The 25,422-nt window shown below is 41.9% G+C and overlaps 1 protein-coding gene across 1 annotated transcript in view; it reads left to right on the forward strand.

The window, feature by feature from the left end:
• HEPHL1 (hephaestin like 1) overlaps positions 1–25,422 on the forward strand; it is an 84,024-nt gene that overhangs the window by 13,396 nt on the left and 45,206 nt on the right. Inside the window, exons 2-5 of the mRNA XM_075851483.1 lie at positions 12,673–12,917; positions 13,999–14,211; positions 18,374–18,550; positions 20,891–21,145. Coding sequence (XP_075707598.1) covers positions 12,673–12,917; positions 13,999–14,211; positions 18,374–18,550; positions 20,891–21,145 — 890 coding nt within the window. The remainder of the gene's footprint in view (positions 1–12,672; positions 12,918–13,998; positions 14,212–18,373; positions 18,551–20,890; positions 21,146–25,422) is intronic.

The raw sequence follows: 25,422 nt of genomic DNA on the forward strand, positions 1-25,422 counted from the left end.
TGAGGGTGTCGGGTGAGGGGTGTGGGACATTGGGACATGGGGCAGCGGGGGTGTCGCTGGAGATTGTCTCTGTATGTCCATCTCTGGTCTGGGTTGCTGGAGTTTATTGTTCTTTGTAAGTTTGGGCCTGGTCTTTAATATGATGAAAGATTTCTTGGAATTTCTTTAGGTTGTCCGCATTGCCTTGTATGAGAACGGTGCCGTTATTATATAGATTTATGGTAAGTGTAATACTCCCATCATTTCCTGGGTCTTTTATTCTGATCTGTCGGCCCTTATTGATGCCACACTTTGATATGTCCTTATAGTGCTGGCACAGGGCTGTGTGCCAGGCGGAGCGGTGCTCAGTGTAGAATAATACATTTGTTTTCCTCTTGACTTCTTCTTTAGAGGTAAAGTCAGCAAAAAGTGTCTCTGGATTGTGTCTGATTGTGGCATGTTTTATGGCTTTCCTCGCTTGAATGCTCCTCTGCTCTTCGGAGTATGTGATCTCAAAGGTGCCGGACCCCCTGTTGTCTGAATCTTCTATCCCAAACTCCGGACATTTACTTTATTCTGCATTTCTTGTTCTAAATTGTGATTTTCCATTTTTTAGATAAATCCTTATATCTCTGGTGTTGTCTTTCTAGTAGGATTGTGTTGGTGTTGCAGGAAGTTCTTACCTTTTGGATGCTCAGTTCTCTGGACTCGGTCAGACTTGATGTTCTCTGCTGCAGTCTGTCCTCTAAGCAAAATTCTTGTTTTTTCTTTCAAATCTTTACATTTCTTATTTTTCATGAAGAACTTTTAGTCCTGCTTCCTCCTGTCTTCCATGAAGTCTGTATTATCCAGGTTATGCCTTACAGTTTGCTCATTACAAGGTATATATTGATGTAGACCCAGGAGCTCATGTTCAGTGCTGCTTACTCCTTGGGAACCTATCTAATCTATCTATCTATCTATCTATCTATCTATCTATCTATCTATCTATCTATCTATCTATCTATCTATCTATCTATCTATCTATCTATCTATCAAATCCAGCAGCACCGGAATAGCGATGTGGGTGCACGCCTATGGGAGCAGACCAAGTTCCCAGTAATACAGCAATTTAAAAAAAAAGCAGCACAGCGTAGTTCAAAGTGATAAAGAGGGTACTTTATTGCCCCATGTGCGACGTTTCAGCTCCAAACACTAGAGCCTTTCTCAAGCAAAAGACATGTGCATACACAGCAGTATAAAACAAGGTGTCAATCAAGAAATATCAAATTAGTTATTAGTTACATACATTATCAAAATGCAGAGTAAACGTGAAAATAGAAATCGTTATGCACTCCCATAGGAGTAGTTAAGATGCAATAGTGACTAGACAGTGGCAAGTGTAAACATATCCAACAGGGACGTGTAAATGGTGTAAAGTATCAATAAATTATAGATACCTCCACCTGTGTCATAATAGAGAACATAGTTAAAAACTGATATCACCTGAGGAGACTCCATTATTGCGTCCACGAGGCGCATCTGCACATGCGTGGAAAATGGCGGAATACTACGGTGTCCCGGATGTGTAGCGCGAATCCGCGCATTCGCACTAGCTAAATGTAATATCTACTAAGACTGCCGTATCGTACACCAGTCGACATAAAGGAGATAGTTGGAGTGATTTGCGCCAAATTTATTAAAAGTTGCACGCCTCTTAATGAATTTGAACTCTGAAATTAAATAAATTCTCAGCCGTCTATGAGCAGGTATAAATTTGCCCCCAAAATTTACCCCATTTACTCCTATTCTACATAAAAAATGTGGCTTAGACGACGTCTCCTTTTAGACCACGCCTACTTTTCTTGTCGCTTTTACGGGCGCCATCTTGAAATCTGGCAGACAAGAGGTAACTTCGCCCGACGCAACACTATGTAAGTGCTGGATAATGCAGTATTATTTTGATGGCAAATAGTGGATGCATGTCCACTGAGGATAGTATAGGGAGGCAGGCATTGAAATAAATCACCGGGACCCGTGCACATAAACGGCTACCATCCAATAGGGAGAAATCGAGCTCATACAGCATAGGGGACAAAAGGAGGTAGAAAACCGCGAACGCAGTCTCCAAACCCCCAAAAAACGGGGAAAGCACCAACACCGATATGCGTGATGACCACACATAAGTATAGTGGTGCGCTCCCTAGTGTCCCTGCCATATCCGTGTGCATATAAGCAGCGTTGTTGGAGAGCACGCGTGTCACCATGGGGCCAGGCAAACAGAAGAAATTATATGTGCCTATAGCCAACTCATTACTCACTCATAATTTAGATAGCATCCAAACCATTAAAATTTAGTACAATAAAACACAATCACAGGATGACCAGCCATATAAGCGATAAGGAGCAGTAATTCTGTGAGTCCACAGGGGGGATATCCAAACAGATGTGACATCATCTAGAATAAAAGAAAACAATTAGTATCAATCCAGTTAATTGTAGTCATCATGTCAGATCTATACACGGAAAATGATCTTAACCCATATCACCACTGAGAACCACTGTCAAGGTGACCTATACTAATCCTCCCAATGCGAAATCCACCTTCAAACCCCTAGGTTTTATAGTGTCGAGCCTCCCTATCCATTGCAGTTCCCTCAATTTTGGGAGTTTGGTCCTATCACCTCCCCTTCTGAGCGGCGGGATGTGATCTAAAATCCAGAATCTCAACTGTGACTCAGTATGCCCCAATTTGGTAAAATGTTTGGATACAGAAAGATCCAATTTCTTCTTCCTAATGGTGTACCTGTGTTGATTGAGTCTAGTTTGAGGTCAAGGGTGGTTTCACCCACATACAGCAATTTGCAGGGACATTGGAGGACATAGATGACAAAATCACTATTGCATGTAAGATAGTGTCTAATCTGAAATTATCTGCCAGTGGTAGGGTGCTCTAGATAGGCAACCCTTGTGCATTAATTTGCAGTTGACACTGCATAAACACGGAAAGCAGCCAGTTTTAGGTTTAGTTAAATATGTCTGTTTTTTTTGCTTTACTTGGACCCACATGTGCTCTGACTAGTTTGTCTTTGAGACTCGGGGGTCTACTGTACGAGAACAGAGGTTGATTAGCGAATTCACTGACCTGAGGGAGACAATTACCCAACATCGGCCAATGACGTCTAATGACATTGGCAATGTTGTTACTGTATTCAGTGAGGGTTGATACAAAGGGTATACGTTGTATACCAGAGCGTGGACTTCCTGACTCAAGGAGTGTCTCTCTGTCTAGGTCTGCCACCATGGATCTATGCTTGTTCAAGTGTCTCGGCGGATAACCCCGTCTTTTGAAACGATTGATCATCATGTCAAGAGATTTTTCTGAGGTAGTGACATCACTAACAACCCTCTTGACCCGCATCAACTGGCTGATGGGTAAACTCTCTACCCAGGGGCGTAGCTAGAGGCTCATGGGCCCCGATGCAAAAATTCTTACTGGGCCCCCCCCCCGCAAACTTCTCATGGCCGACGGTCCGCTTTCAGCTGCATCGCTGGGTCTCCTAAGTGACCCAACAATGCAGCACTAGCAGCCGGGGGCGTCACTAAGGCTGGGTTCACACACACTATTTACGGACGTAATTCGGGCGTTTTAGCATTGAATTACGTCCGAAAATGCGGCTCAAAAGCGTCGGCAAACATCTGCCCATTCATTTGAATGGGTCTTACGATGTTCTGTGCCGACGGTCATTTTTTTTTACGCGTCGCTGTCAAAAGGCGGCGCGTAAAAAAGTGCCTGTCACTTCTTCAGACGTAAATGGAGCCGTTTTCCATGGACTCCATGGAAAACCAGCTTCAGTTACTTCCGTAATGGACGCAGCAAAAGACGCCTGCACATGCCATTACGGCTGAAATTACGGTGCTGGAAAACAGCACAGTAATTTCAGCCGTAACGGACGCTGCCGTGTGAACATACCCTCAGGGCTTAAAATGTCCGGGAAATAGCCCCAATACATATGTGTCCGCCCCAAAAAAAAGTGTGTATATGAGACAGCATAGCATATCTATAGCACTACGACCCTATAAACTATGGATAGGATTAGATACAGTGGCTGAGCAGACAGTATCACACATGATAGGATTAGATACAGTGGCTCAGCAGACAGTACCACACATGATAGGATTAGATACAGTGGCTCAGCAGACAGTTTCACACATGATAGGATTAGATACAGTGGCTCAGCAGACAGTATCACACATGATCGGATTAGATATAGGGCCCAGCAGACCGTATCATACATGATTGGATTAGATACACAGCTCAGCAGACTGTATCACATGATAGGATTAGATACAGGGCCCAGCTCGCTGACATTGCGGCTCCAGCGCTGGACCCAGGATAGGTAAGAATAATAATTTTGCTTCTTTATGTGTTACTGATTATTTTTGTGTTTTGTGTTTTTTTTTACAGGTTCGGTTGTTGGACTTCGGATTTGAGGACTTCAATGACGGCGTTTTTTTTATTCTCAATAAAATGGTTAATGAGGGTTGTGTTTTTTTATTTCAATAAAATATTTTTTCTATGTGCTTGTATCTTTTTAAACTTTATTATCACCGCCTTAGTAATGGCCGCTGGCTGATTGACAACCTCCATTACTAAGGCGAGGCTTAATGTTAGCCGGTGCAGAGGCTACACTAACCCCCATTATTACCCCGGTACCCACCGCCACCAGGGGTACTGTGAAGAGCCGGGTACAAACCAGTACCCGACCATCTGTAGTGACGGGCAGGCACCGGGGTGGCCGCAGGCTGGTAGTATTAGGCTGGGGAAGGCCAAAAACAGTGGCCCTTCCCATCCTTGTAATGCTGCCTGCTGCTGCTGTGTTGTATCTGGCTGGTTATGAAAATTGGGGGGGACCCGACATCGTTCTTTCCAATTATTTTTTATTTTATTTTTTTCTAAATGACGTGGGGTCCCCCCCATTTTCATAACCAGCCAGATACAATAAAGCAGCAGCAGCCTAGCATTACCAGGATGGGAAGGGCCACTGTTTTTGGCCTTTCCCCTCCTGATAATACCAGCCTGCGGCTACCCCAGTGGCCGACCATGACTACAGATGGTCAGGTACTGGATCGTACCCGGCTCTTCCCAGCACCCCTGGTGGCGTTGGGTACCGGGGTAATAAAGGGGGTTAGTGTTAACCTCTGCATCCGCTAACACTAAGCCCCGCCTTAGCAATGGATGCTGTCAATCAGCCGGCGGCCATTACTAAGGCGGTAGTAATATAGTTTAAAAAAAAAACACAAAGACATAGAAAAAATATTTTATTGAAATAAAAAAAAAACCCACACAGCCCTCATTAACCATTTTATTAATAAAAAAAAAAGCTGTCATCGAAGTAGTCCTGGAATCCGCCGTAGTCCAACGACCGAACCTGTAAGAAAACACACAAAAAATGCTTAGTAACACATCTGTTAGGGTATGTGCACACACACTAATTACGTCCGTAATTGACGGACGTATTTCGGCCGCAAGTACTGGACCAAACACAGTGCAGGGAGCCGGGCTCCTAGCGTCGTACTTATGTACGACGCTAGGAGTCCCTGCCTCGCTGCCGGACAACTGTCCCGTACTGAAAACATGTTTACAGTATGGGACAGTTGTCCTGCAGCGAGCCAGGGACTCCTAGCATCGTACATAACTATAATGCTAGGAGTCCGGCTCCCTGCACTGTGTTCGGTCCGGTACTTGCGGCCGAAATACGTCCGTCAATTACGGACGTAATTAGTGTCTGTGCACATACCCTAAGGCTTAGATACAGGGCCCATGTGTGATACTGTCTGTGGGACCCTGTATCTAAGCCTACCACAAGGTAGGCTTAGATACAGGGTCCAGCAGACAGTAATCTTATACAGTATAAGATTACTGTGTGCTGGGGCCCTGTATCTAAACCTACAGTGTGGTAGGCTTAGATACAGGGCCCAGCAGACAGGATCACGCATGGGCCATGTATCTAAGCCTACCATGTGATTGGCTTAGATACAGGGCCCAGCAGACAGGATCACACAATCTGTGATCCTGTCTCATGGGCCCCCTAAGCCTGATACATCGTAGGCTTAGGGGTTGTGCAGTCCCTAAACATTGATGGCCTATCCACAGGATAGGCCATCAATAGCTGATGTGTCGCCCGGGACCCGCAAATCAGCTGTTTTGAAGGGGCCGCAGCACTCGTACGAGAGCTGCTTCCCCTTCATTTCACTACTCGCTCACACTGTGAATCGCCGACACCGAATCACAGTATGACCGGAATGAAGTGACAGGAATGAAGGGGAGCAGCTCTCGTACGAGTGCTGCGGCCCCTTTAAAACAGCTGATTGGCGGGTCCCGGGAGTCAGACCCCGCCAGTCAGGGCTAACCTTACCTTCCTCTTCGGCCGCGGCGGGAGTTCTGTAGTCTCGATGCTGTGCGCGGCGGCATAGCGCTGTGACGTCATGCGCTGCGCACAGCGCTTGACGTCAGGACCTCCGCTGCGATCCGGAACCAGGAAGGTAAGTAAAGTATGTTACTATAGTAACAGGGGCCCGCTACCCGAGTTACTATAGTAACTTTTTATTGATGTGGTGCGTGGGGCCGTGGGCCCCCCTAGCTTCGGGGCCCGGTCGCAATTGCGACCGCTGCGACCCCTATAGCTACGCCAGTGTCTCTACCATCCTACGTGGGTGGCTACTTGAGAAAGGGAGCAAATTATTACAGTCAGTAGGTTTGATAAAGAGCTCAGTGGTAAAAACATCATCCTTGAGCCTGATCAGGACATCAAGGAATTGAATTTCTGTGTTGGAGTGAACCACTGTGAATTTAACATCGTCATCCACTGAGTTTAGGTAAGTGTGAAACTCTTGTAGCTGCATGAGATCACCGGTCTATATTAGGAAAACATCGTCAATATATCGCCACCATTTGACAACATGTTAAAAATGGCGCAATGTATAGACAAATGTCTACTCTATAGTGCGCATAAAGATATTGGCATACGTAGGGGCAATATTGGACCCCATCGCCGTGCCCTGTAACTGTAAAAAGAAGTCTTCACCAAACAAAAAGTAGTTACGTCTCAGTATTATCTCCAGGAGCTGTAAAAGAAACATGCAACAATCAGATGTAAAGTTTGACATATCCAAAAAATCCTTGACAGCTTTCAGCCCCCTGGTATGATCTATAACTGTGTACAGGCTGGTGACATCAAATGACACAAGTAGAATATTCTCTGTTGTCGGCACAGAGACCTCCCCTAATTTCTTCAAAAAATCAGAAGTGTCCCTGATATATGAACTAGCCTCTAGGGCATAGGGTCTGAGTATTTTATCCAAAAATTTGGCAATGTGGCAGAAAATGGAATCTGTGCCAGACACAATAGGACGACCTGGGGGATTGGTCAACGTCTTGTGTATTTTAGGAAGTACATAAAGTACAGGGGTTCTAGGTTGATGAATTGTAAGATAGTCTGCCACATTCTCCTCAATAATGCTACCACTTTTTGCCCTGTCCAGTATCTGTTTAATCTCCCTACTGATCTCAAATTTTGGATCCTGTGGAATACGTTTATATATTGCAGGATCTCTCAGCTGTCTCCATATTTCATTCATATATGCCATGGTGTCCATGACCACCACCGCACCACCTTTGTCAGCTGGTTTAATTGTAATGCTCGAATCTCTCCCTAATTCTCCCTAATATCTGTCTGTCTGTCCTATCTATCTATCTGTCTGTCTGTCTGTCTGTCTGTCTGTCTGTCTGTCTGTCTGTCTGTCTATCTATCTATCTATCTATCTATCTATCTATCTATCTATCTATCTATCTATCATAATAATAATAATAATAATAATAATCTTTATTTATATAGCGCCAACATATTACGCAGCACTTTACAATTTAGAGGGAACATGAAACAAACAATATCAGACATTACATAGTGACAAAGTTCATTTACAATTCAAATCTGAGGAGTGAGGACCCTGCTCGCAAGAGCTTACAATCTATGCGGAAGTAAAGGAGACACAAAGTGTAATAGTGTTTGTTCTGTACAATGGTCCGGCCATTTTTATACACATGCGGTGGTAACATAAAGCTGCATGAGCCGGTCACCAGCCAGTATCCGTGTATGACGGACATGAAGAGAAGGAGTGTGAGGGAATCTTATTCTGATGACTAATCTAAAAGGAGGGCCATGGAAAGGAGTCAGATTAGGGAATGTTATGAGCCTGTCTAAATAGATGTGTTTTCAGGGCACGTTTAAAACTGTGGATATTGGGAATTAATCTGATTGTCTGGGGTAGCACATTCCAGAGGACTGGTGCAGCACGAGAGAAATCCTGGAGACGGTAGTGGGAGGTTCGGATTATGGAGGATTTTAATCTAAGGTCGTTGGCAGAACGTAGAGCCCGAGTAGGGTGGTAGACAGAGATGAGGGAGGAGATGTAAGGAGGTGCAGCACTGTGGAGAGCTTTGTGGGTGAGAGTAATAAGTTTGAATTTTATTCGGAAGGGGATGGGCAACCAGATCTATCTATCTATCTATCTATCTATCTATCTATCTATCTATCTATCTATCTATCTATCTATCTATCTATCTATCTATCTATCTATCTATCTATCTATCTATCTATCTATCTCATATCTATCTATCTATCTATCTATCTATCTATCTATCTATCTATCTATCTATCTATCTATCTATCTATCTATCTATCTATCTATCTATCTATCTCATATCTATCTATCTATCTACTTCTAGTCTTGTGCTGTAAACTTTCTGGATTATCGGACGATGGATTAAAGAAATGTTGAGGTAGCTAAAGAGGGCCTATCAGCACTCCTGACATGTCTCTATAAAATAATGATTCTGGAGCATCTTTTCTGTGTTGTGTTGTTAAATTCTGTTATTTCTCCTACAAATTTATGAATAAATTGACAGAACTGTGTGCTACCAGTTGAGGATGTGGCCCGAAACAGTCTGAGTGTGTTTAATCAGTGCTCACAAACTCAGACTGTGTAGGGACACACCTCATTGACAATTGGAACGGTAACACTCTGTTGTTAATTGATTTATACATTTCTAGGAGGAATAACAGAGGAACGGCACAAAGTTCTAAGAAAAGATGCTACAGAATTGTAGTTTAAAAGTATTCACTGAAACAGACAGGTCAGAAGAGGTGACAGGTCTTTTTTAAGGGTAAGAACACACTAGGCGTGTCCAGGGCGAATACGCCCTGAACACAGCAGAGATTGTCGTCCGAAAAACCTTCTGGTGTGTTTTTCGGGTGGAATTTCCGCTGTGGAAAGCAGCGCCAGGAAAAAAACAACCAAAACATTCATATTTACCCACTCTCTATCTTCTGTCCCGCCTCCAGGGATGACTATGCAGGCCATGTGACTGCTGCAGCCTGTGATTGGCTGCAGTGGGACATGGAATGAAACGTCATTCCAGGAGACCGTACTGGAGAAGAAGCAGGGAACTCTGGGTAAATATAACTTTTTTTTTCTTACGTGCGATTTTTGCGGCGGAATGACACTGAACCCGTCAGTCCTGCAGACCTGACAATTCAGGCCTCAGCGCTCTGTATACAGGATACAAAGCAGCTGTATCTCAAAAAGTAAAAATAATTTTTAATAGAAACTAATTAAAAAGTTGCACCAAACAACATTTGACATTTAGACATTTTAATAACCATAAAAAAAAATTGCTTTCAAAGGTGTCCATAGCCTTTAAATTAAATTATAGGTACACTGTCCTGCCCGAGACCACCACCATTAACCCTTTCACCATCCCAAACAATAAAATTATTCATATACTGTAACTATTGTTACGATTCACACCCAAAAATTGGATCCTTAAAGCTGCAAATAATTTGGCGCTGGCTAAACTGAGGTACGAAGAAAGGAATTTTCTCTTTATTCACCCTTAACCCCTGCAAGTAAGTATGGACTTTTCCTAGTGTATTCGCAGGTCGTGTCCTCAGGGTAACCACCAATTGAGGTGCTGCTAGGGTGGTCTGGAGCAGGATCAGAGGCGAAGTCAGAAACAAAGCCAAGGGTCATCACCATGGGTATGCGAAGAGGGGATAAAAAAACAGGTCAGGGGTCAAAACCAGGAGATCAAACACAAGTACCAGGCAAGAAATCCAAAGGAACGAGACAACAGCAAATCCAGTAACAAGTCAAGGTCCAGTAGGGTTAGATTTGGGATCAGAGTGAGGGTATGTGCACACGTAGTGACCAAAAACGTCTGAAAATACGGAGCTGTTTTCAAGGGAAAACAGCCCCTGATTTTCAGACATTTTTTGAGCAACTCGCGTTTTTCGCTGCGTTTTCGCGCCGTTTTTTACGTCCGTTTTTGGAGCTGTTTTCATTGGAGTCTATGAGAAAACGGCTCCAAAAACGTCCAAAGTAGTGTCCTGCACTTCTTTGCCGAGGCAGTCATTTTACGCGTCGTAGTTTGACAGCTGTCAAACGACGACGCGTAAATGACAGGTCGTCTGCACAGTACGTCGGCAAACCCATTCAAATGAATGGGCAGATGTTTGCCGACGTATTGTAGCCCTATTTTCAGACGTAAAACGAGGCATAATACGCCTCGTTTACGTCTGAATATAGGTCGTGTGAACCCAGCCTAAGTGCTAGCTATAGCAAGTACCTTGATTCACTTGTTGAAAATCAGGCTGGATTATTTTTTAAATGGACTGACGGACCGTCATTAGCATGCACCGGTTGCCATGGCACTACCCCTGACCAGCATAGATAATGGATATCAATATTATCACTTTAGACCACTAGAGATATTACGCATTAACAGCTAGACCACGCTAGACCACCAAGACAGGTAAACTATCATTAACCCCTACATCACCCTATGTAAAAATGTCACCGGAAGAAGAAACGATGACGTCAGCATTTCAGAAAAGCAAATCTTTTTATTGTCCCATAGTACCGACACCAGCAACATTTCGGCTCTAAGTGAGCCTTTTTCAAGCTATGTGAAAATGTGTGACTTACTGAAAGTTGGCAAAGTCTGCATAATTAAGGGAAATTTTCACTTTTGGGATCAAAGTATTTGGAAACCCCCCTTTAAATATCTTGCATTTGCCCCTGATTTACATGGGAACAATAGAAGAAATTCTTTCCTTCTCCCTGCTTTGCTAATAAAGTCAAGGAGTGTGGCTGATTGTTGTCGCCTTCTGCTTCATTCTGCAAATCGAATTGTTGAGTGAGTAGAACATTTAAGGGTAACTAAACGTTCAACAAACTTCTGACATATCATAGGGACATGTCAGAAGTTCTGATTGGTGGGGGCCCGAGCACTGAGACCCCCACCAATCCCTAAAATGAAACGGCAGAAGTGCTCGTGTGAGCGCTCAGCCGCTTCGTTTCTATTCGGCTTTTTCCAGTAATAAATGTATTGGTGTACGGACTCAATAGAAAGTCTACGAACCTGTACTCCGATACATCGGCTTTCCGGAAAAAGCCTAACAGAAACGAAACCGCTCAGCTCTTTGTTTTAGCGATTGGTGGGGGTCTCAGTGCTCGGACCCCCACCAATAAAAACTTCTGACATGCCACTATGACATGTCAGAAGTTTGTTGAATGTTTAGTTACCCTTTAACATTTTAGTCAAAGTACCGTCCCTTAAAAAAATCCCTTTTCGCTTCTCTCTCTAAGTTCTATTTCCACTGGTGAGAGGCCTCAGAATAAAACTGCTCTCAAACACTAGTAGTATTGTATACAGAGCTATTCCTGGAACAGATTAATGAATGCAGAAAAAAAAAAAAAGGAGAAATCCGACATTGTTTACGTGCACTTGTTCTTGAGCAGCACTGATCAGAAATACTAAAACTTCACTATGAAGGTGACGTGATTCGCTTACTTGTTATCATAGGAGAAGCACTGAAAATTCATTTCATTCCAACCGTTTTGTATACACAGCTTCTGTGCAGATTTATGTGTCTCTATGGTTAGAGACTACAAACAAACCCTGTGTAGTCTGATCCTGCAGTCATGCGCCTATCCATCTCTTTTTTTTTTTTTTTTTCTAAACCACTGAATATATATAAGGAAGAAGTAAGGGACGGATAGAAAGGAGTATGACTGCAGTATCAGACAAGATTTAGGGTTCGTTTGTCGAACGTGTCACTGTGCAGCCCTAGCCTAAATTCTAAAGAGATAATATTGGTGGAAGTCCATAAACAGGATAAAGTTATAACCAATGTTATTTTCTGACATGTCTCTGTTTTACGTAAGAAGTTAAAGGTTATTTTTCTAATTAAAAAATTCTACGTTTCTCTATTAGCTAGAGGGGAGAGTGGTTACAAAGAATTTCTCTTGCTCTGGTAGAACCAGCATACCCATGCATTACATGGATAACCCATTGATTTTAATATGAACGGTGTAATGCTTCATTTCCCCTGTGGTGGCACTGTAGGAGATTTGAATACTTTCTGCCAGGTTGTGTCACAGATTCTACCTTATTTATTGGTGGTTCAAGCAGCAGGACACCCTGTGATCAGCTTATTATCAGGGAACCCTTTTAACAAAATGCTATTGCCCAAAGTGGACAACCCCTTTAATGAAAGACCCCATTTACCCAATATATTCCTATGCAGGCATGGCATGTATTATACACAGTCAGCATGTTATATATATTTTTATTTTTATTTTTTTTACCAGACATGCATCAGTATTTTTGGAAACAGACAGAGACAGAATAGGACGTGTTTATAAGAAGGCCATATACAAACAATTTACTGATGACCGATACACCCAGGAGGTCAGTAAACCTGTCTGGCTAGGATTCCTCGGCCCAATTATCAAGGCAGAAGTTGAAGACACCATCATTGTCCACCTAAAGAATTTTGCTTCCAGATCATATACTCTTCATCCACATGGGGTCTTTTACAAAAAAGATTCAGAAGGTAAATTTGTTTGTTCTTCATTTATTGTGTTGAAGACTGGTCCACCTTTCCAGTGGAGGTCCTGGGAAAAACACAATGGCTGGACAAGAACTGGGCCATGCACTGGGGGTACTATTGGAAGCACTTGTTATCATACATATTTACCAACATCCTTACCTTTATGCGCAGAATCCTTACCTTTATGCGCAGAATCCTTACCTTTATGCGCCAATGGCTCGAAAGCAGATGGCTTATTGATGGCCCTTGTCACTTACCTGTGTATAGTTGCTTGAAGGAAATTCACCCTCCCCCTCTTCAGTTTTATTAACATAATGCTTGATGATTTACTTTTATTACCCTAATTTCTGTCTTTATGAGCAGGAACGATTCAGGAAATAGAAGAGTACCGCCATGGGTGATGCATATTCCCCATCATGGCCTGACTGTGATGGCCATCAGCCAAATATTTTATGGTGCCTGCATTCTGTAATCAACAGAGAAGAGGCCCTATTAAAATTTACTGATGGCGATAACAATAAGGGATTTGGTTTTGGGCCATATGTTTTCCCCATGGCGGCTCCCCTCTATTTTCTGAATCATTTAAAGGAAGTAATTCCAGTAATATAAGTATATTCGATAAAAGCTGCAATATACTATTAGATTTTGTATATAATATCCTATTGTCACAGAAAATTGGATAAAATGTACTTTATATCACAGAAAAAACCACACTTACTGATACAAGGGTAGCTTAAAACCTGCTCTTGTATTAGTAAGTATGGCCTTTTTCTGTGATACAATATCCTTGCATATTGGCAAGGTTTACCAAAGCTGTTCCTTTGCTTTAAGTAAGGTTGCTGCCCCCTTATACTGTATCAAATGTTGGTGGAGTGGTTGAATGTTGATCCAAGCTGATCACCACATGGGGTTAAAGAGGAATTTTTGTCCCTTTATGGCAAAATTGCTAATGCCTTCTACTGGACCAACAAGAATAAACTTGTTGGTCAAGATGTAACTTTTTGAACGATACTATGTAATTATGTAGCTTCATTTCACTTTCCAAAAGCCTAGAAATAATTTTCTAATGTACTTTATATTATAGGAGCATTTTATCCAGATGGGACCAGCAAATCTGATAAACATGATGATGCAGTCCCTCCTGGTGGACATCACACGTACACTTGGATTGTTAAACAAGAATATGCACCAACCCCTGACGACCCCAATTGTTTGACCTGGATCTATCACTCCCATATTGATGCTCCTAGAGATATAGCAAGTGGATTGATAGGGGCCCTGTTGACTTGTAAGAAAGGTAACTAACAACTATTATGGCACCTATGTGTAAAGTGAGTTTGTGGTGGAAAATGTTGTGATCAGTCATTACAAGTTGAGCGTTTACTTTTACCATGCCCTGAAAGTTTTTATATGACCAACACAGAATGTTGTTCATTGAGTGACCCAGACATAAATCATTCTATATAGAAAATAACGTCCACAGGATAATTTTTATTCATGAACCACCTGTTTGTAGCCAGTACTAGATTTATGAATAGGCTTATGTCACTAGGTAGTAAAAATAGAGTGGTGGCTCTTTCTGAGTATGCAAAACCAGGACCTGGGTATTATTATGGCATTAGCCATTGCTACAAGGAGAAGCAACTAACCTATTGACTGGAGTGGTCCTGGACATAAAAGTTAAAGACAAGTTGCAGTCAATGTCGTGCTCCACTCTGACAAGGCCAATTTACACCACAACAATCATTGTATTGTACATACTATAATTGAGAAACTCTAAATGCTCCTCATGGGGTCATAACAAAAAATGTGACATTTAACTGGGCCATAAAAGATGACTGTTACTGTAAATTGCAATAATTACAATATGATATAACAGAATTATTCAAGGTCTCCAACGCCTTAGTGACCACCAATACGCCTTTTTACGTCGGTCACTAATGGGCTTTAGGCTAGGCTGACGCCTTTTCACGTCAGCCTAGTCTAAGTCCTGCACGGGTCTCCCGTGCAGGCAGGAGCCGGGGCTCTGCTGTCGGATGACAGCTGAGCTCCTGCTCCAACGCCCGCGATCGAAGTTTACTTAGATCGCGGCCGTTTAACCCGTTAAATGCCGCCGTCAATAGCGACCGCGGCATTTAACTTTGTTTACAGAGGGAGTGCGCTCCCTCTGTCACCCATCGGCGGCCCGCGAATGCAATCGCGGGTCTCCGATGGGGTGTCATGGCAGCCGGGGGCCTGATAAAAGCCCCCAGGTCTGCCCTGGACATATGCCTGTTAGGACGCGCCGGAGGCACGTCCTAACAGATTGCCTGTCAGATTTACACTGACAGGCAATAATGCTCTGGTATACGAAGTATACCAGAGCATTATAGCAGCGATCGGAAGATCGCACAGTAAAGTCCCCTAGTGGGACTAATAAAATAAGTCATCAAAGTGAAATAAAGATTATTAATAAAAAGTACAGTAAAAAAATAAATCCATTTTTTTCCATAAAAAGTGGTTTTATTTAGTAAAAGTGTAAAAAAAAAAAAAAAAAAGTACACATATATGGTATCGCCGCGACCGTAATGATTCCATTAATAAAGTTAATATGTAATTTAAACCGCAAAGTGAACACCGTAAAAAAAAAACGCAAAAAAACATGGCGAAATTGCAATTTTTTTCCATTGCCCCCCAAAAAAGTCATAATAAAAATGAATCAATAAGTCCCATGCACCCCAAAACAGTACCAATCAAAACTACGTCTCATCCCGCAGAAAACAAGCCCAAAAAATCACTACATTGATGGAAAAATAAAAAAGTTACGGCTCTTGGAAAGCGACGATGAAAAAACAAATAATTTTAGTTCAAAAGTGTTTTTATTGTGTAAAAGTCGTAAAACATAAAAAACCTCTACATATGTGGTATTGTCGTAATCGTACCGACCCATAGAATAAAGGTAACATGTTATTTATGCCGCACAGTGAACGGCGTCAATTTAAAAACGCATAGAACAATGGCGGAATTTCAGGGTTTTTTTTATAATCCCCCCAAAAAAAGTTAATAAAAGTTAATAAAAAAATTATATGTACCCTAAAATGGTGCTATTAAAAAGTACAACTAATCCCGCAAAAAACAAGTCCTCAAACAGCTATGTAGACGAAAAAATAAAAAAGTTATAGCTCTTTGAATGCGACTATAGAAAAACGAATAAAATAGCTTGGTCATTAAGGCCTAAAATGGGCTGGTCACTAAGGGGTTAAAGAAGTCTGAAAACCAGGAGCAGTTTCCCCTTGAAAACAGCTCTATATTTTCAGACGTTTTTGAGTTTGCTTGTGAACATACCCTAAGAAGGACTCCTCCTGGGACTAATTCGAGGTACAAAATTGGTGAGAGGCCAACGGATAGCTCTTTCCAAAACAACAGAGCACAAATATGTTAAATTAGGTCCTCAAGGTCTTTATGCTTAGTTTTACTTTTTGTTTTAACTAAAAAATTACTTTCACTTACATTACTGTTGTTTCAATATTACAATATTTTAAAAAAATCTATGCGCCCCTATATGATGCAACATTGGGCACATTGCCCATGGTGGCTTTCTGCGGAAGTCATGCATGAACTCTTCTTCACCTTAGGAAAGCAGAATCAGATTAGCGTGACTCCTGGGACAGACAATGATATCATATTATATGACATCTTGTATATTTAACCCTCAATTGGTCTTACAGATTCAGTCCTCATGACCTTAAAGAGTCTCTGTCACCAGATTATAAGTGCCCTACCTCCTACATAATGTGATCGGCGCTGGAATGTAGATAACAGTAGTGGTTTTTATTTTGAAAAACGATCATTTTTGAGCAAGTTATGAGCAATTTTAGATTTAGTTTCTTAAAGACCAACTGGGCGTGTTTTTACTTTTTACCAGGTGGGTGTTGTAAAGAAGTGTATGAGGCTGACCAATCAGTGACCAATCAGTGACCAATCAGCCTCATACACTTCTCATTGTTCCAGCCCAGCATGATCCACAGCACAGTGTGATTGTGCAGTGAAAGAAGCTGGGCTGGAACAATGAGAAGTGTATGACGCTGATTGGTCACTGATTGGTCACTGATTGGTCAGCCTCATATACTCTTCTGTACAACACCCAGTTGGTAAAAAGTAAAAACACGCCCAGTTGGTCTTTAAGAAACTAAATCTAAAATTGCTCATAACTTGCTCAAAAATAAAAATAAAAACCACTGCTGTTATCCACATTATAATCTGGTGACAGAGCCTCTTTAAGAAAGATTACCGATGCTGGTCGCACATAAAATTATTGTAAAAATGTTCTGTTCTTGTTTCTGTCACAATGGCCCATTCCTCTATTAACATGACGATCAGACCCATTCTTAACCGACCCCATTGTGTAAGCGACCTGTAACCTTATAAACACCAAATCCCTATTAAGAAACTTGTATGACCCTACTTTTAAAAACTCATGCACCAACCCAACCATACCACACCTCACATTTAAGGTACAACCTCCCCTCTACCAAGCATGACTCCAAAATTTCAATAGAGGTATCTGTTTTGGAGAAAGGACAATAAAGGGACCTTCTGTGCTCCATCATTGGATATCCTGCTCGGACTGTCTATGTAAAGAACTCACAAAGTTGAGATCTTGAGTATCCCTTTCCCCCTCTACCCTGCTCCAAACCCCTTTTTTTCCTTTTCCCATCGACCCCACGTTCATAAGACTGTTCTAAAATGTAAACGTTTCCATAAAAACAATTAATTATATAAAACAATGTTTGTTGTCTTCATTAGGCAACCCTGGTCCGTCCCTTGAAAATAGGGAGCAAGAACTCCCTTAATTAGTTATTATATGGGGAGAATCTTCTGAGCAATTGCTAAAGTTTCCTATAGCATCAACGCAGAAAACGTAGAAATCCTTGAAGGGCGCCTTCGAAAGCAATGGGCATTCAGGAGCTGCATGGGCTCTTGAAGTGGTAATGCAATAGAGCAAGCGAAAAGTTATTATCTATAGCGGAAAACCACTCTCAAAAAAAAATTCTGAAATAGAGGGTTTTCAGGGCCCTCATTTATTAGCCATAGTGGAAAGCGATTAAAAAGGGCTCTCTAGATCTGGAGGACCCAATGTGTCCATGCATTACAGGGGACAGCCCTTTGATTTCAATGACAACGATGCAATACTTCATTTCCCCTATGACGGCACTGCAGGGAAATTGAACACTTGCTGCTGGGCTCCTCCACAGATTACATATGGACACGTAGGATCCCAGCAGTGGGAATCTCAGTGATCAACTTAGGGATTGTTCACAGCGGACATGAGTCTATGGTGGTGAGATGAGGAGATGAGACACATCACGTGAAGGTCATTAGGTTATTGGAGCTGTCTGTCAACTAATATATAATGTGTATACACCTTCATATATTCTGAATAAATAAACCTCATTATTATTCTTGTCACCATATTCCAGGGACCTTGGGCAATTCTTTGAACCGGACGGATGTTGATAAAGACTTTGTGTTGATGTTCTATGTCATTGATGAAAATATCAGCTGGTACCTGGAAGAGAATATTAAGACGTATTGCTCGGAGCCAGATACAGTAGATGTGGAAAACGAAGACTTTCAGGAAAGTAACAAGATGCATGGTGAGTATTTTGTGGCCTTTGGGTTTAACCCTTAAGAACAGAGACATTTATGGCCTCAAGGATCAAGATAATTTATTCGTTTTTGCCTACTCGCTTTTCGTCAATCCTAACTTTTTATTTTTAGGAGGTTTAAAACAGGTTGTTAAAATGTAGGAAGGCTAAAAAAAAAAAAAAAATTCTTCTGCACACCTGAACAAATACAGCTCCCAAACTTCCAGCCGTGAAAGAGGGTTAAGTTACAAAGTTTGTGGCGTGCAGCTGCCTCTTTCCCTCTTCACACTTGAAGTTTTTGACAAATTTGTTTGGTATTTATTTAAAAAATAAAAATAAAATATATTTGTGTTATTTTTACCAAAAAATATGCAGCAAAAATCATGGTAAAAATGCCATATGTCAAAAAAACATTAATGCCATTGCCAGCTTTATCGGTGCACCATTTCCTGGGGGGGGGGGGCATAAGGAACCCACTGTGACAATTGGAGTTGGCCCTTGTTATCTCTTTCGTCGTGGTTGTACAATCAGTATGTCTTTCCTCATGGTCAGTGGTACAGTCAGCTTCTTACTCCTGGTGCTTAGTGGTACAATCAGCATCTCTTTTCTGGTGCTCACTCGTACAGTCAACATTTCTTTCCTGGTGGTCAATGATACAGTCGGCAACTCTTTCTTTGGGGTCAGTGAAACAATCGGCGTCTCTTTCCTATTAGTTACTGATCAATGCTACAGTCAGCATCTCTTTCCTGGTGGTCAATGGTATAGACAGCTTGCTTCTTACACCTGGTGGTCGGGGGTACAGACACCATCTTTTTCCTGGTGGCCAGTGGTTCAGTCAGCTTCTTACTCCTGGTCGTCGGGTGTACAATTAGCATCTCTTTCCTGGTGGTCAGTGATACAGTCGGGATCTCTTTCTTGGTGGTCAATGATATAGTCAGCATCTCTTTCCTGGTGGCCAGTGATACAGTCGGGATCTCTTTCCTGGTGGTCAATGATATAGTTAGCATCTCTTTCCTGGTGGCCAGTGGTACAGTCAGTTTCTTACTCCTGAGGATCAGTGTTACAGTCAGCATTTCTTTTCCCGTGGTCAGTGGTACAGATCAATGCTACAGTCGGCATCTCTTTCTTTGTGGCCAGTGGTACAGTCAGAATATCTTTCCTTGTGGTTAGCGATATAGTCGCGATCTCTATCCTGGTGGTCAATGATATAGTCAGCATCTCTTTCCTGGTGGCCAGTCGTACAATCAGTTTCTTACTCCTGATGATCAGTGTTACAGTCAGCATTTATTTTCCCGTGGTCAGTGGTAGAGTCAGCCATTGTTACAATCAGTGTCTTCCTGGTGGTCAGAAATACAGTGGGAGAGTCAGTGGTTGTGACCTGGTGGTTAGTGAAGAATTCAGTATCCTGCTCCCTGGTGGTCTGGTGACCTATATAAATTTAATATATTTTAACAGCAGCTTTAATCACACCCTTTAAATACTGAGGCATTGTGACTACTTCATCAGGTCCCATAGCAGCAGGTCCTCCTACCCTTATTAATATATCTATAACACGTGTAACACATTGTCACTTCTCCTCCGTCATTGGCAAATTTTCACCGGAATCCAGGCTGCTGTTCATAGCAGCTTGTATTCTATCTACAGTAACTAGCTGCGTGGTGGCTGTTTTATAAGAAGAATTACACGTAAAAAGGGAACAATAATAGTTATAAATCAGATCATTGCATTGCTTTCTGCAGAATTCCCTGTTATAAACATACATTCAGCTACAATTTATCAGGTTTTCCAGGATTTGATAAGCACTGAATATAAAATTGGGTTCCTGTGTGCATCCCCTGGGACCGCTGTAGAGGGGTTTTTATTTGCTGCTGTGGCAATTTACCACATGTTCCATTTAATAATAAATACACCCTCATTTGTGATCATAGTTGGCCATTGAGAAAAGCAAGTCATAGTCCATGCCCTTAAAGGAGTTGTCTCCTCAACGCTACCCATTGGAACATATGGATCTCATAGAAGGGGGTCGCCCACTAAGGACATACAGTCATATAGCATCAGAGTTAAATAATAAAATTTGACAAGGTTGAGGGCCCACTCCTGACTTTGCATTGGTGCCCCATGAATTTACCATTAGGCTTCTGGCCCAGAGTTACTGTAATATTGCAACCATATGGCAGTTACATTGGAGCATAATTCTCAATGCATTTATATGGGATCTAACCACTAATTAGTAGGTTCAAGCGTGACTATAGGGTTAGGGTTAGGACAGCCTGCCTAATTATCACATGAGATACAGGTCAATCACATGTGATCTGTATGATCTCACAATGTTTCTCGCCTTATTTCCAGCTCTCAACGGCTTTCTATTCGGGAACCTTCCGGCTCTGGACATGTGTCTCGGAGATGCGGTGTCCTGGCATTTATTCGGAATGGGTAATGAAGTAGATATCCATTCTGCATTCTTTTATGGTCACACAGTCACCAACCAAGGACACAGAACAGATGTCATCAACCTGTTCCCTGCCACATTTGTCACAGTGGAAATGACCCCAACCACGTCCGGATCGTGGATGTTGAGCTGTCAAGTAAATGACCACATTCAAGGTAAACACAGGGCTAATGGACTTTACAGGCAAAATAGTCACGTGACTATGGCACTAAGAACGTAGTATACAGATGGAGTTAGGTTCTTATATAGAATGTTCATAGTGACCCCCCATGAGTAACCCCCTATTTGTATACATTAATGTATTACTATATTTATGTTATTTTATTCATTTTAGGTTTCTAACCCTTTCAGCAAGTTTCATAGACTTTTCAATGATCATCCGATAATACAAAACATCCCATTGTGCCCATATGTTAAAGGGGTTTTCCAGTTTCAGAAATTCCCTGAACCCCCTTGAATAAAGAAACTTGCACACTTATGCCAGCTGCACACAAGCGATGTGCCACTCAGGCCATATTTAACGGCATCCAAGTGGCACCCGATAGTTTTCACAGACCCATTCACTTTAGCGGGTGAATCGGTCCGTGAAAACTGACCCGATTCTCAGATCCGTGGAAAGATAGGACATGTCCTATCTTTCCACGGATCACTGACAGGACTTGGCTAGTGCACACTGTCGTGTGCATGCGGCATAATACGACTGGATCCTTCTAGCTGTGATTGGCTCTGACTCAAAGATTTCTATAACTCCACTGTATCACCACTAGGGGGCACTTAGCAATAATACATAACACAGTATGCAGTAAGCTCTTAAGCTCCCCCTAGTGGCCGATGCAGGCAGCTGGAAGTGTTTCAGTTAAATACGATCTGTCACCTTTCCTGACATGTCCTAATTGTATTAATAATTGTATTTAAATAATTGTATTCTCCATGAAATAACAATTCTGGAGCATCTTTTTGTTAGAACTCTACATTGTGCTGTTCCTCTGTTATTCTGCCTAGAAATATATGAATAAATTGACAACTGGGTGTTACCGGTTGGGGGTGTGTCCCTACATAGATCGACAACATCCAATCAGTGCTCACAGAGTGAGACTGTAGGGACATGCCCCTTTGACCATAGGTATAGTAACATCCAGTTTTCAATTTATTCATACATTTCTAGGAGGAATAACAGAGGAATGGTTCTAGAAAGATGCTCTAGAATTGTTATTTCTTGGGGAATACAAGTATTTTCTAAAATAGAAATGTCAGGAGAGGTGACAGGTTCTCTCTAACTAAAAGAGTTTTTTCTGCAATTTAAAGTTGCTGCGGTGTCATGGAACTTGTGAACCTGCCCTGAAGTGATAACATTTGGAAAGTCAATATACACTGGGTACGATCGGCATTAGAAGAGCGCCATTCATAGTCCATATCAGGCTGATAATGCCGTTATCTTTTATTAAAAACATCCAATAGATTCTGAAAATGAAGTTTTACCTCTGAAGCCACTGATTCTGGTTCTATCAGGGAGTTGTACAGATTATTATTGGTATCACTTCCATTATAAGCAGGAGACATAATAATAATTCTGTGCCATGAAATTAGCCTCTGCAAACAGTATATTGAGTATTCATAGACAACAGGCTACCATAAACAGCACTTGTAGTGCCAGCAGAATCGCAGTAAGGTATTTGATATTCTTTGCACCCCTGGAGGCGATTATTAGAATTGCAGCTGTTTGTAGAGGAAGCAAATTCCATAATATATTAGGGAAATACCAGAAATGTGCCATTTACTATTATGATCATTAAAGTGGCTTCATTTGAATGATCCGTTCACTCTGTACAATAAGAAAATGGCCGAGTCTTATATAAACCTTGTTTAGTCCGATCCTGCAGTCATGTTTACCCCACTCCTCCTGCCCCCTCTCCTACCTTCCCCAAGTTATTAAGATGGGGGTACAGGGGGATAGGAGTAACATACGACAATGAGGCAACACACAGGGTTTGTCTGTAACCGTGGAATCACATAGATCTGCTGGAGCTGTATACACAAAACGGTAGGAGTTTTTTTTAATCAAGAGTATTTGCAAAGTTGCTTCATTATTAGGTGAAATGGAGCAACAAGAAAAATGGTTCCAAAAGTGGACATATATCACAGCTATGGGGTATGTGGACCCACTGGGCCGCTCCTCCGGAGTGGAGTAGCCGCTGGCCAAACAACAGTAAATGAAAGTCTTTTAGGACAAGAATACCTGGGTAGAAGATAGGGAGACACTTGGCGTGAAGACACTTGACGTGATGACACTTGGCACAGATGACACTTGGCACAGATGACACTTGGCACAGATGACACTTGGCACAGATAAACTCGACTATGACATAGACTTTGAACTGGAACAAACACAATTACTGGATATGTGAACACTGGGTACAGGATACAACTAAGGGACCATTTGCTAAACGAACATGGGCAGACACAACAACGCTCAGGCACAGGAAGGAGGGCAGGACAGATTTAAATAGGATAGGGAGCGAGCAGCGGGCGGGAGCAGTACATGCTGGCGTCCCCGGAAGGAGCAGGGGAATGCCGGCACAGAGGTAAGAGATGCTGGCGGCCGCCAAGGGAAGTCGGAGAGCGATGATCGGCGGGCGCCAGCGTTACAACATATACATATATATTTTAAAAAAATCCTGGACAACCCCTTTAAGATGATCACTTTGATCCTTCTGCTCCCTACATTTTTTGAAGTTACTAAAATTCACTGTCATTTTTTCTTTTTTGTTACAGTTTTACAGAAAGCAGAATTTAGATACAAGTGATTTATATTTATGAAAGTTCCAATCACTCAATATGTATTGACATGGAGTCTTTTCCATGTGGGTAATTTACCTTTGTGGCCATTATCGTACATTGTTTTGAATGAGATCTTATGAAATCTGAATCACCCAGTGGGGTTGAATAGCACACATTTTTGAAGGTCAATAGGTCATGCTTCAGCTGCTGAGAATTACAGCATGTCTTATTTTATTTGTGGCTTTCATTGCAATACTTTTTCTATGCAGTTCTACACTATATGGCCAAAAGTATCTGGACACCTGATCATCACTCCTATATGAGCTAGTAATATGGAGTTTGGCCCCTTTTGCTGGTATAACAACCTCCACTCTTCTGCTAAGGTTTTCTACAAGATTTTGGCATGTGTCTGGGAATTTGTGCCTATTCATCCAGAAGAACACTTGTGACGTCAGACACTGATTTTGGAGGAGAGATCCTGGCTCACAATCTCCATTCTAGTTCATCCCAAAGCTGTTGTAGGGGGTTGAGGTAAGGGCTCTGTGCGGCCAGTCAAGGTTCTCCCCACCAAACTCCTCACACCATGTTTTTATGGACGTTGCTTTGAGCACAGGGGCACAGTCATGCTGGAACAGGAAAGGGCTGAACCCCAAACTGTTACCACAAAGTTGGAAGCTACAATTGTGTAAAATGTCTTTGTATGCTGTAGTATTAACATTTCCTTTCACTGGAAATAATGGACCAAACCCTGACAAACAGGCCTAGACCATTACCCCTCCTCCACCAAATGTTACAGTAGGCACTATGTATTATGGTAGGTAGCACTCTCCTGGCATCCACCAAGCCAAGATTCCTCCATCAGACTGCTAAATAGCACTCTGCGACATCGCTCTGAGAGTTTGCGTGGTCTACCGCTTTAAAGCTGAGCTGTCGTTATTTCTAGAAGCTTCCACTCCACAAGAATAGCACTTACAGGTGACCGGGCAGATCTAGCAGATAATAATAGCACTTACAGGTGACCGCGCAGATCTAGCAGATAATAGCACTTACAGGTGACCAGGGTAGATCTAGCAGATAATAATAGCACTTACAGGTGACCAGGGTAGATCTAGCAGATAATAATAGCACTTACAGGTGACCGGGGCAGATCTAGCAGAAAATAATAAAACTTACAGGTGAGCAGAGCAGATCTAGCAGATAATAATAACACTTACAGGGAACCAGGGCAGATCTAGCATATAATAATAACACTTACATGTGACCGGGCAGATACAGCAGATAATAATAGCAGTTAAAGGTGACTGGGCACATCTAGCAGATAATAATAGCACTTACAAGAGACTGGGGCAGATCCAGCAGCTAATAATAACACAGGTGATTATGTAAAAAACATTTTTATTAATTTTTTTAAAAAAGTTTTTTTTATTGTGTAAAAGTAAAGCATAAAAGAAATTATACACATTTGGTATCGTCGTTTTCGTACTGACCCATACAATAAGGGTAACGTGTTATTTACATTACAAAAGTGAACGGTGTCATTTTAAAACGCAAAAAAAAAAAACAATTGTGGAACAGCTGTTTTTTTTTCTACTCCCCAAATTTTTTTTCAAAAAAGTTCATTAATCAATTTTGCGTACCTCAAATTGGTGCCATT

Source organism: Rhinoderma darwinii, chromosome 2 (assembly GCF_050947455.1).
Source record: "Rhinoderma darwinii isolate aRhiDar2 chromosome 2, aRhiDar2.hap1, whole genome shotgun sequence".
Taxonomy (NCBI): domain Eukaryota; kingdom Metazoa; phylum Chordata; class Amphibia; order Anura; family Rhinodermatidae; genus Rhinoderma; species Rhinoderma darwinii.